The 12,637-nt window shown below is 36.0% G+C and overlaps 1 protein-coding gene across 3 annotated transcripts; it reads right to left on the bottom strand.

Annotated features, from left to right (window-relative positions):
• Positions 1 to 499: 499 nt before the first annotated feature.
• Positions 500 to 6,698, bottom strand: LOC103426167 (beta-amyrin synthase). Of its 3 annotated transcripts, none has more exons than XM_070817694.1 (16): positions 6,420 to 6,698; positions 6,098 to 6,336; positions 5,046 to 5,231; positions 4,802 to 4,891; positions 4,367 to 4,564; positions 3,803 to 3,887; positions 3,513 to 3,679; positions 3,120 to 3,425; positions 2,866 to 2,985; positions 2,640 to 2,762; positions 2,475 to 2,573; positions 2,219 to 2,275; positions 1,903 to 2,093; positions 1,630 to 1,807; positions 1,361 to 1,525; positions 500 to 986 (listed from the first exon to the last, which is right to left on the bottom strand). In XM_070817694.1, exons 2-16 carry the CDS (start codon positions 6,296 to 6,298, stop codon positions 870 to 872), a joined length of 2,283 nt encoding a protein of 760 aa, XP_070673795.1. In that variant the 5' UTR covers positions 6,299 to 6,336; positions 6,420 to 6,698; the 3' UTR covers positions 500 to 869. The 3 variants fall into 3 exon arrangements, with proteins under 3 accessions (XP_070673795.1, XP_070673793.1, XP_070673794.1); XM_070817692.1 differs by having other exon boundaries at positions 500 to 904; XM_070817693.1 differs by having other exon boundaries at positions 500 to 904; positions 6,522 to 6,542.
• Between the last annotated feature and the right edge of the window lie 5,939 nt (positions 6,699 to 12,637).

Here is a 12,637-nt window from a genome sequence, read left to right as displayed (position 1 = left end):
AGACGACTCCTTGAATCAATCCAAGGGCCTTGGCATCCTTCATCAGCACCTTAGCTAGAGTGCTTGATTCCTCCTCCTTCTTTGCATCAGTGGCTCTTTTAGCCAGATCCTTCTTCGATTCAGGAACTTCAAACCCTTTCTCAATGAGATCCCAAGGTCCATGAGATTGAGAATGGTGTTCATTTTGATTCTCCAGAGTTCGTAGTTTTCACCATTGAAAACTGTTGTACTAAGTTCAGAACTAGTTGATCCAGCCATGTTAGACTTGGGTTTGACGGATTTCAGTGTTTATAAAGCTCAGTATTGCAGAGATGAAGCTCAATGTGAGCTTGATTCTATAAGCACAGATTCACTCCCAGATGAAAGTTAAATCGAACTTAGGCTCTGAGACCATATTAGATTCTATAATTTGGGTGGTTTATGATGGTTTTACTGCAATAACATTCAACAAGAACTTGAAATGAATAAAGTTGCAGAGAACAATGGAGAGGGAGAGAGGTACAAGATGATGGTGCTGTTACACCAATTCCTTAATTCTCGGTAAAGCATTACAAGCATGTAAGGTGTGAGAGGCCATAGGCTTATAGCCGTTGGACCTCCGCTACCGAACAAGCAGAACTGATCATGTGCAATGCACATGGATTACTTAGTGACTCATCCAACATGATAGATGGCACACATGAAACCTATGAGCTTATTATAATCCATTTGCAAACAAATCTCGAAACTGAAACTCATCTAACGGTGATAAATAGAGTAGTGAGCATAACCAAACTAAATGGTGGTGAGCAAAAATACTCCCTAAACTGAAATACAAAGCTTTCAAATGAATCAAAACACTCTTTTCTTCATGAACATGGCTGCAAAGCTTAGACATCAACGAACGGAACCCGCCTGCGGTATTCTGCAAGTGCCCACATGGGAAAGATATTTCTATAAGCTGCATAATGTAGCATGCAGTTCTTCATGTATACTCCAGTTATTTCCTGCCATATATAATTAGTGGTTAGAAGTGTTATTTTTGGATCACCAGGCCCATCCCACTCTAACAACACCAATACTGTCCTCAACTTAACTACATGCCCAATCCGTCAGGTGTGAGGTTTTACCACAAAAGGCCTCAACATTAGTTAGAGTAGGGTAATCCTATTTAAGGGTTTCTTTGAACCCACCAATGTGGGACTTCAACAAGAAGTTATACAACGTTTCAAGTAAAAATTTGAGCATACGTATAAACAACACAACATGGGATGCTATTTTGTGTTTCATATTTGTACTCGTCAAGCTTGCAATGCAAGTAATACTAAGGCAATTTTTTGTTTTTTAATTATGGTTGGAACTAATGTGGTAAGCAAGATACCTGCTGAGGAAAATCACCATTTTCCATCTGAGAATTTATTATCAATTTTGCTGCACGATGAAGAGGTGTGGGGTCTCTTTCCGCCTGCCCTGCATGAATCAAACCCATCATAGCCCAAGCTGTGTGCACTAAATTTGATCGGTTTCCTTCAAGAGGAACGTACTCCTGTATCACCCGCCATAGAGTGAAATACTTTAGTCCAAGACAATGAGATTAATTAAGAAATACTTGCAGCTAGCTTCAATCATAATCCACCTCTCATATTTTACCTTTTTTGGACATGAAAGGTAGCTCTCTCCCCAACCACCATTCTCTTTCTGGATTGCGAGTAGAAAACTAATAGATTTGCGCATGGCTGCACAATTGTTGAAGGTCTTACCAGCAGCAGTTAGCCCTCCAAGAGCAAACCAGGTACCATATGTGAAGCAAACTCCCCAATTCCCGTACCTGTGCAAACATTTCTTCACTAAGTTCTTTTTCTTCTCTAGTTTTTAATGAAACAAAATTATATAAGCAAATTTTGATTTAATCATATGATATACCATGAACCATCTGCCATTTGTACATTTTCAAGGTACAGTGCAGCAGCGGTAATAAATTGATCAATCTCTTCCTTCCTATGGCCAGGGTATAACTTCTTAAACAAAGCTAAAGCCTGGATTGCAGATGAAGTGCACTCAACGTATTCATGCTCAACCACAATGTCCGCGAATAATTCTGTGGGATTCAACATCTGAAGTGAAAAAAAGGACAATATCCTAGTAAGTATATACTAAATAATAATGATTTGAAAATTTTTAGTTTGTTACGCATCTGGCTAAGTTCGACAACATGACTCCAATTCTTTAAAATTCTTACTTCTAACCATTCTGCTGCTCCTGCTGGTTCCCAGGCTGCTAAGCCACCATTCTTACTCTACAATGAGAAATACAGTGAGATTTGTAATGACTAGAGAGACCTAATAGACCATGCACTGAAGAAAAAATGTATTGAAATGTTAAAAGTTTTCAAAACTTTTAAAGTAAGGCAGCCATGCATTAGATCCAAATTTGATTACGGCAACAAAATGCAACTCAAACTCATATCTATGACTGTCAGAAATAATTGTTGTCACCTGTAGGGAAATTAGGACATTGACAGCATCGTATAACTGCTCAGGCTCCATTTTTTCACCAACTATCTCTGGTGGCATCATCGATAAAAGCAGGCAACACTGTAGATGGGGTTATGGTGAGAAAAATTGAGATAACATGTTAGACAACTAAGTTGAATTTGTTACCTTTAAACCCTCTGCAGTGCAATCAGAAACTTGCCATCCATGGTCTTGATCAGAGAAAGTCCACGATCCTTTGGAAATGTGGCGGTACATGCTTTTGAAGTCACCCGACGGATTGTCCTTGACCTTAACAATTTCAATCCAAAACAGTCACTAGTTAGAACAAAATAATGGATGCACATTTACATTTTGCAAATATGAAAGTTGAATTGACTATATAAAAACGAACCTGAGATTTCTTGACGAAGTCATGTCCTCTAGCGAGCGTGGGTGCAATTTCATCGGTTAGATTGGAAGCAAGCAAAGCTTGAATGGCAAGACCAGTATCCCACTGTTGACTGCCAAAACTCTGCATGTATCAATAAAATGTATCAATTTATAATGTTTTCTAATGATTTAGAAGAGTGAACTTTTGAGACAGAAAAAAAAGGATCAAGAACAATTCATCGTATCATATACTGTATTAACAAAATGTGTACTAACTTGCATCTTCATCCCATCCTCAGCAACCCATAAAAAATCTGGTATCCTGGCAAGATGCTTTTTAAAATAATCCCCATTTGGATCTTCCACCCAACAAGCTAGCATGCATAACACCTTTTCCACACATGCAATGGTAATGTATCTACTGTTTTCATCTTCATAATGAACATGCTCCATTGTTATTTCAAGAGCCCTTTTCCTGATCAGCTTGTTAAACGGCCAGCGAGTAAGAAGAGGCTCTGTACATACGTACAGACTATCCCATAGAAAGTCCTGTATCCAAGGATGAGGGTAGTAGATGTCCACCTGCGATCAAATTATTACTGCAATCAGTTTATTTACCAAAACAAGAAAACATGAACTAATTAGCTAACTTAATCAAGTTAAACTCACTTTAGCGCAGAGATGACGCACTCCCTTCCAATTAATTTCGTCATAAGGTTGAGCATAGAGTTCTTCCCTTAATTGTAGTATGAGAGGTGTTATTGGACCAACAAATCTTTTGCCATATAAATATGACATAGGCATGTAAACACCCCTACAGTAGCACCACATTTTTCCTGCATTTACAAGATGTAGAAGAGATTAAAAAAGAAGACTATAGGTCGAGAGAGACTAATTAAATCAATCAACATGTGAAAGATTGAATTATTTGTACTTGTGGTGTCCGGAATTGTGCCAACCTGGATGCATAGGAAGAAATGAAGGCAGAATCCAAAACTCTGGGGGCATTGGATTGCTTCCGGACCACTCAAACACACCAAGTATCTACAAGAATCAATTAAGCAAGATTAATTAGAAAGGGAAATGCTTTTACATAGTTGCTGTCTCAAACAGCACTAGTACTAAATTAAAGCAACTAGTCACGTTTTATTTTCGATAAAAAGAAAGTATAGTTACATTGATGAAGTAAACGCAATTTAGACACACAATGCCAAATATGACTCCATCATTCTTCAATATTTGACTTAATCTATTGTTAATAGGGGCCTACCACTATTATAGAGTGTATCAACAATAATGTTAGTTTTGTGTGTCTAACTAACATTATTAAGAGTGATACATCTTTATACATTGTCGATATTTCTCTATTATCGATAGCAAATAATCTCATGTAATTCAACTATATATGGCATAGATAAAGTATCAATATGTTGTTGACGATTTGCGTAGTGATAGTGCTATTTAAGAACAGTTAACTGAAGCCTAATAAAAGCAATTAGTCTTAGTGTTGCACATAGGCATACCGAAAGCCAAGTTTTACCCCAAGAGGGGATGTGGGTAACACTGCCATGATCAAGAATCCACTGTCTAGCTCTTGCACAAGCATTGTCTTGGCCACCATCAGGGCCTTCTCCAAGAATACGCATACAAATGTAGTTGAGAGCTGTGCAGAACATGGTGCTGTGTCCTTCAATGTGTAATCCCCAACCACCATCTTGGTTCTGAAATACCCAAAAAAGTAATGCGTATTAATTAGCATTATTTATTCAGTTTTTTTTTTTATATACGAGCGGGACTTGGATGTAGAAGTGAAAACTCTTGGGCAACTTCACTGCAACCCTTGTTAGTAGTTTAACACAAATAAGCACATTTTGAAAAATTAAAATTTGATGCAATTTGGGTGAACAAAGACCAATATATTTATATATATATACATATATATATATATATTTATGTACCTGATGATAGTATATGTAACGTAAAATTTCTTTGCGGTGTTCTGCATGGAATATAGTATTAAGATGTCCCGTAATGTAAGTGCACATGACCTGCAAATTTTGAGTAGGAAATTGGAAAGTAATTAGTAAACTCCTAAAATTTGAACTTTGGTAAAAACTCGAGAATATATGTGATATATATTTTTAAGCCCCAAAACGGGAACATGAGATTCAAATAACATGATAGTAAATAGTAAATGCTCACCAAAGGAGGAAGGAAAAACAACGGGCCGGCATTTTCTGCCGGCCAATGGCCATCACTAGCTTGCAAGGCTGAAAAGAAGTGGACAGACCTTCTCAATGCAGCGGTGGCCTTTTCGTATGTGATTTCCTCTCTATCCTCAACTTTCACTGGGGGAATTGTTTGTTTGAAGTTCTTCTCTCTTAGGAACTGTCGGTTAGTGAACAAAAAATTGAGAGCGATACTAATGAGAGGATTAAAGTTATGATGATGTTATTATTACTAATTAAATGTTATTAAACCCTAAAATTTTAATGGTGTTGCCCATCAGATAGGAAATGAAAACTTGTAAGTACCAGAAACAAGACAAACAAGAAGTAGATGTTCGTTTGTTTGTTTGGTGGTTTGTTCTTTTTACAACTTGATGTGCACCTGCCGAACAAGGCTCCTTTCTTTTCCCCAACTAGGAATAAGATCAAGAGAAGCCCAAAAGCCCCCAACCAAGAACGAGTATATTTATATTAAGGGGTGGGGAATAAATCGGTATCAAACTCGACATTACAAGATTCGAACATAAGTACGTGAAGAGGAATATTATTAAATCCTAGTACCAAGAACGGTATATTCATCTTGAGAATGTTACTTGTTACCAAAACCATTGATCATGTTCAACGAACACAGCTTACAACTTTCATTGTATTGTGCTCTCCTACATATGGTTGACTAAACAATCTCTAAATTTAAATTGATTTTTTTTTTCTTTTTTTGCAAACAAAATCTTTAGATGACGTGAAAAAGTAAAATAACGTCTCTAATTATCCAATTATTATATGGTACGTTAATAATAAGTGGTGGATAAGTAGGTGCACCTATAGAGTGGGCACATGTATTGTTTCTAATTAAAAACTACACGGGTGGAATCAAGATAACTAGAACTCACATTTAGTAGAAACGTGATCAAATAAGTATCATAGGTTCATATTGGTGGGAAATGTTATTCTTGTTAAATTGTGGCTTTTATTTGCAGTAAACTAATTGACAACATTATAAGTTTGGACGAACTAATTAAAGTATACCTGCATTCGCCATAGGAGGTCACTATTGGGCTTAACCTGATAGCGATTATTGTAGAAATGAAGACGAGCTTCTTCCACCTCAGCTCGCTGTTCGGTAGTTCCTGCTTCAGGGTCAAACTCAAATATCTGCCTACCCACGAAGTTGTTTGTGCTGTAGATGTATGGATCATTGCCACCATCTGCGACCTTAAGCTTCCACATTTTTCAATATTCTTTATTTCTTTCTTCTTATCAAGCACCTGTTGCATGCAAGCAACTTATAAGTCACAATGTATCTTTATAGAAAGTGTGACTCGCACACTCATTTTTACCTCTTACATACCTTGTTAATTTTTAGTTAATGATCTTCTTCAATTCATTTGATCTGACGGTCAAAAATTAAGAAGGGTGTGTGGTAAGCAAAAATGGGTGTGGATAGCACTACCCTATTTATATCATCACTTTGAGAGAGAGAGAGAGAGAGAGAGAGAGAGAGAGAGAGAGAGAGAGAGAGAGAGAGAGAAAGAGAGCTGTATATAGAAACGTAACTATGCTTTCAATGGGCGAATGTATAAGTGAACTTCCTTTCTATATATATAGATAGAAACTTAACTGTTTTCTTAATGTGATCACCTTCCTTTGGATATATATAGATAGAAAGTTAACTGTTTCTTTAAATGTTTTTTTATTAAGAAGTTATTGTGTGGAAAGTAAGTTTATTTTGATTGCAATAAAATAAATTAATTAATTGAGTTTGTATTCTTAAATCTTACGCATCCATAATAATAATTTTTATGAATATTATTATAAATTTGATATGTACGATCAAATTCGGTTATCATTCTAAAATCATATGACAGTATACTAATGCTAATTATAATCATTTTTTTAATACAAGTATAACCAAAATTTTATCAAGGAAAGAGATTAAAAAGACAACAAACAAAAAGTATCAAATATTGATTTTAATTTACTGAAAATGTCAAACAAATTGTTAGGTACCTTTAAGGCGAAGTTGTTTGGACTGAAAACATTTGTTAGGCACGTTCTAGCCCAACCCACTGAACTTTAACTAATGACTTAGTGGGTATTTAATTATGTTATAGGTTAACGGTGTGCAGTTCAGGTTTTCAAAAGTACTTTATGATGTAGCAATGTCGACGTCAAAGATATCATTTTTCACATTGAAAGAAGGTAATTTAGTTGATTTTTTGGTAAATCTCAAGTTTATTACCCTCATATTTCATGGTTTTCAACATTTAGTACATCAAATTTTTTTTGTATTAGAGTCATTTAAAGTGTAAATTTTGGGATAGTCTTATATATCCGTTAGTTAAATTGTTAAATCTCCCGCTAACTAATGACGTGGCGTGATTAGACGTCAAGTATCATTAAAGAGTTTGTGGAAATTAAAAATTCAAAAATAAATTATTCAAAAAAAAAAAAAAAAAACACCCTCGTCTTTCCCGAATCCCACCCGTTCCCCATCACCAACCCCTTTCCTTTTCTCCAATTCTCTCAATCTCTGATTCGTCCTGTGAGCTCGATTCCTGAGGAGGAAGACGATGGCGGCGTACAGATGGAAGTACTTCGAGGTGAACGAAGACCGTCCCGAAAAACCTCGAAGCTATGGCGTCACAGAAATGAGAGGCCCCCATTACTCCCTCTAGAGCCAAAACGTCCTCCTGATACTCCCAAAATTTCATCTTTCTTTTCCCTTGGATTCATTCCATCATCATTTTTTGCTTTTGGGTTTTTCACAAAATGTTGTTCTCCTATGTAAATTTCAAAATTTTGTCTTGCCCCCATTCAAAATTTCAAATTTTTGGTTTTCTTTCCAGATTTTAGGACTTCGGTTTTTGAAATTGTGGAAAAGTTGATGTGGGTTTTATCATAATTTGTTGTAATTACCACCCCAACACTCTTCCTCTCGCAACACTCCAGAGCTGGCCTTGAGATTTCAAGGGCACGTGAGAAAGTAAATTGGAAGCTCCAAAAAGTACTAAGAATTTAATTTATTTTTATTTTTTTTTCATAAAAATAATTTTGGTTTTCAATTGAGATTCTATAAATTCTAATAGCACAAACAAATTTAACAAATCAACAAGTGGAAAGGTGATTGTTTTTTCTTAAATATTTAGAGGGTCAGGGTTTGAATTTTTATGTTATTGTGTAGAATTTTTATATTATTTTGTGGAAACATATGCATTTAATAAAAATAAACTGAAAAAAAATGATGAAGATGAGTTTCAAACCCATCTCCTAGGCCGATGTAAAGAAGCAATAATAACACTTACGCCAAGGCTCATGTTTGTAATATTCTACACATACAACTATATATACGCATATGTATGCAAAATTGAAAAATCGGGGGCCTTCCGTTTTTGGGGCCCTATGCTGTGGCACTACTTGCACACCCTCAGGGCCGGCCCTGACCTTAAGTTATCCATTGTGTGACTTACCCGAACATCCCTTCACCTTAGTAAAAAATATATTGTTATACTAAAAAAACATCTAATGAATGAATCTTTGTTGTGTCACGTACACGCATTAGCACTCAACTTAGATGAAAATGACAAAAATGATTAATAAACAAAAGTCAATGATCAAAGTTCAGTTTGATAAAGATGTTACAAATTCAATGTTGGAGCATTTATCATCACATTTACAACGATTGTTCAACTCTCAACCTCCCATCGTTTGATTTAAGAAAAAATAAGTGCTAAAAAGACTCATGAGTTAAAGTCTTAGGTCATGTTTGGTTACTATGATTAGTGAGATTAGAAAATATGGGTGAGGACATTCAATTTGACAGGATAACATTCATAATGCCATTATATTTGCTTCTTGCCAAAGAAAACCCTGGTTTTTTTTTTCCATAAAATATTGAAAAACTATCAATGTAAGAGAAGAAGCGATTGGAATACAATACTGGTGATAATGAAGATGGTTGGGCATAAAAGTTGATCAAATGTAATATTAATTTTCTTATAAAAAGTATAAACACCAATGGATGTGCTAAATGACATTAATTATCTTTCTGTTTACTTAACAGGATGATAGAAGCAAGGGATCCAACAACATTTAGAAAAAGGGGAAGGACAAGAAAACCGGATCACCTAATCCTCTAGTTGACTTGATTTCTAATTGAAGTTTTGGATTCTGGACTTTCAAAGGAAAATTCATAGTTTTATCGAGATTCTACGTGTCAATAAACATGTACAAGTTAAAATTTTGAACCCATATTTTAGTAAGCGCAAATTAAACAACAATAACAAAGCCTAATTCTACAAAGGGGAAATTTCATTCAGAATTCATTATCATAAGGATACGACGTAAGAACAAAGTGCCGGTTGTCGACTGCTCGACACTCTCTCCCTCCTTATTTATCCGAACTTAGGACCAATAATGTAAGATAAACTTACACAGAAGGAGTTCTAAAAATTAATATCCAAAGTGGTCATGTGATCGACTGCATCAACTTGTGTGTAGAATTTGAGAAGATACTTAAATTGTAAATGAAAAGGACATTAGGATCAAAGCCGGCCCTGAGATTTCAAGGCCATGTGCAAAAGTGAATTGGAGGCCCTAAAAAGTACTAAGAATTTAATTTTTTAATTTTTTTTGTTCAAAAAAATAATTTTAGTTTTCAATTGAGCTTCTATAAATTCTAATAGCACAAACAAATTTAACAAATCAACAAGTGGAAAGGTGGCGTATTGTTTTTTCTTAACTATTTAGAGGGTCAGGGATTGAATTTTTATGTTATTGTGTGAAATTTTTATATTATTTTGTGGAAGCATATGCATTTAATATAAATAAACTGAAAAAAAACGATGAAGATGAGTTTCAAACTCATCCCTTAGGCCGATGTAAAGAAGCAATAATAACACTTGTGCTAAGACTCAGGTTTTTAATATTTTACACATACAGCTATATATACGCATATGTATGCAAAATTGAAAAATCGGGGGCCCTGTGCAGTGACACCACTTGCACACCCTCAGGTTCGGCCATGTACCACTCCTACCCGGACTCCCGCAACTCCTCCCCTCGCTCCCGCAACTCTTTTTGTCTCCCCATTCCAAAAGTGGCCCAATTTTCAGCAAAATCCAAAAGGTTCAAACTTCAACAGTACCTGGCTGCAAGATTGGTGATGTAAACAACAGAGGGAGTGTTCTCCTAAAAGAGATGAACCGTGGCAAGCTCATCGAACTGCAGCTTCCTCAGCGGAGTGACGACGAAAGCAGAGGCCAGATTAGTTGAATATCAAAGTGCGCAACGAAAAAAACTACAAAATAATAAGAATATTATTAAACTAACTGAGAATGCCGAAACGGCTACAAAACCCTAAGAGACTACATTGTGTATGACTTATTCTCAAACTAAATTACAAACTCTATTTATAGAGAACCAAATCTAAGAAACCCTAACTCGGATGGGTTAGGCCCAAATCCTAAACTAACAAGCACAACCCAAATACTAAAATAAACCTAACTACTAATATTTTCCAACACCCCCCCCCCCCCGTCAAACTCATGGCGGTACATGGCATGAGTTTGCCAACAAGCAGATGTGGATGCAAGCTTCCAAATTCCAATGTCAATACCGATGCCGATGCTGATGCTGATGCCGATGCCAACTTCCGAACAAACTTGAACAAAAAACAAAAAATCTAACTTTCACAACGTCAATCGAGTGATCACCAGTCCAAAGCCGATGTCGATGCTGATGCTGATGCCAATGTCGATGCTGATGCCGATGCCAACTTCCGAACAAACTTGAACAAAAAACAAAAAATCTAACTTTCACAACGTCAATCGAGTGATCACCAGGCCAAGCACTCGAGCAATCGTTACAGTCAACAATTACATGCTCCAAACCAAGGTCTAAAATATCGATGATATCAGAAATATCGGTAGTACAAAAACACGAAAATTTCAATGAAAATATCGGGATATTATCGATATCGATAAAAATTGAATAAAAACCACGGAAATTGTAAGGAAAACTTGGAAATTTTTATTGAAACTTTGCAGAATATTTATTTAGTCAATTATCTATTAGTTTATCACAAAAAAAAAATTGGAAGGAAATGCATTACATGATGGATTTAACTTATTTAAGTTGATTATATAGCGAGCTGGCAAACATTGTGAGTGTAGAAAATATGTAGTAATTAATGAAATAAGTTTAAACACACCATAATCATTTATATATAATGAATTAGTACAATATTTTACACTTTATACATTGTATGGTAAGATACATGAGTGACTTAGGTGGCCCAATAATTGCATGGTAAGATACATTGCATACTAGAAAACAGTCTCTCCACCAAAGCAGTTATGAGCAATAATATCAAAGCTAATGTAAGAAGTTTAAATTGGCTAGGATTAGATCCTAAAAAATGTTAGGCGCTAGTCAAACAACGGATTGGGAACTAGCAGCTAGGTGTCTAGGCGAGATCTAGGTAGGAGCCTAGATGGATTTAAATTATCATAAAATAAGCATTAAACAATATTTACATTGTTTTTAAAAAGTAATACGATATTTATAAATAATGTGAGAGTTTAAGATAAATATGGTGAAATCTTACAAGAGAAAATAAAAATACATACAAGATAAAAAAATGAGAGAAATGAGTTAATAAACCACCAAAAAGATGGGGTCTTAAGAGGTAAAAAAAGGGAGAAAATGGGTAAACAAACATGTGAGGTAGAAAGATAAAGACCAGAAGAGAAGTGGTGGTTAGCACAATATTTTAAGAGAGAAAAAAAATAAACAAATGGTCAGCAAGATAATACCGGGATAAGGTGTTAGTACCCAATTTTTACTGACTTAGGTGGCCCAATAATTGTCCAACACCTATTATAAAACCCCACCCTCAAATAATTTGTAATTTCAGATATTTGTCCCTCAAAGTTAACGAATTTTACAATTTGGTCATTTGAACGCTTACCTTATCCGGATGGGATTTCATGACTCTTATCCTCCTATCACAACTTGCCACGTGGCAAGTCCCTATATCTTTTCCTCTTCTCATTTCCCGAGCCTCCCCCTCTCAACTCAATTTTATCTCTCTCAAAGATCTCACTAACCTCTCCCTCTCCGTTTGAACCTAGACCCACGCCGAGGTACCGTCGCCACCCCAATGTCGACAACATCACCACCATCACCTCGTCAACTCTCTCCTTCTCTTCGTCGTCTACAGTGCATCCTACGCGTCCTTAGTGCACCCGCAGCAGCAGCAGCAAACCCAGGCGGGAAACAACGACGAGAAGTTCAGGAAGGGGAAGTCGGTGACGAAGAGCTGAAGCATGACCAATCCAGAACTGCAGAGGAAGAAGCGATATTATTAATAATATCGCGATATTTTGACGATAATTAAGTGGATCAGTGTGAAAATATTGTCATCTCAAAAAAACCATATTATCGGCGATATTTCGCCGATAATATCAATATTTTGGTCATTGCTCCAAACACATGCCCAATATCAAACGTGGGCCCAAAGAAAAAACCAAAAACCAACAATTTCTTCTCGTTGCCCATGTGGACCAA

The sequence above is a fragment of the Malus domestica genome, chromosome 17, assembly GCF_042453785.1.
Source record: "Malus domestica chromosome 17, GDT2T_hap1".
Classification (NCBI taxonomy): domain Eukaryota; kingdom Viridiplantae; phylum Streptophyta; class Magnoliopsida; order Rosales; family Rosaceae; genus Malus; species Malus domestica.
The sequence above is the reverse complement of the archived record's forward strand: the minus strand, read 5'-3'. Positions and strand labels throughout refer to the sequence as shown.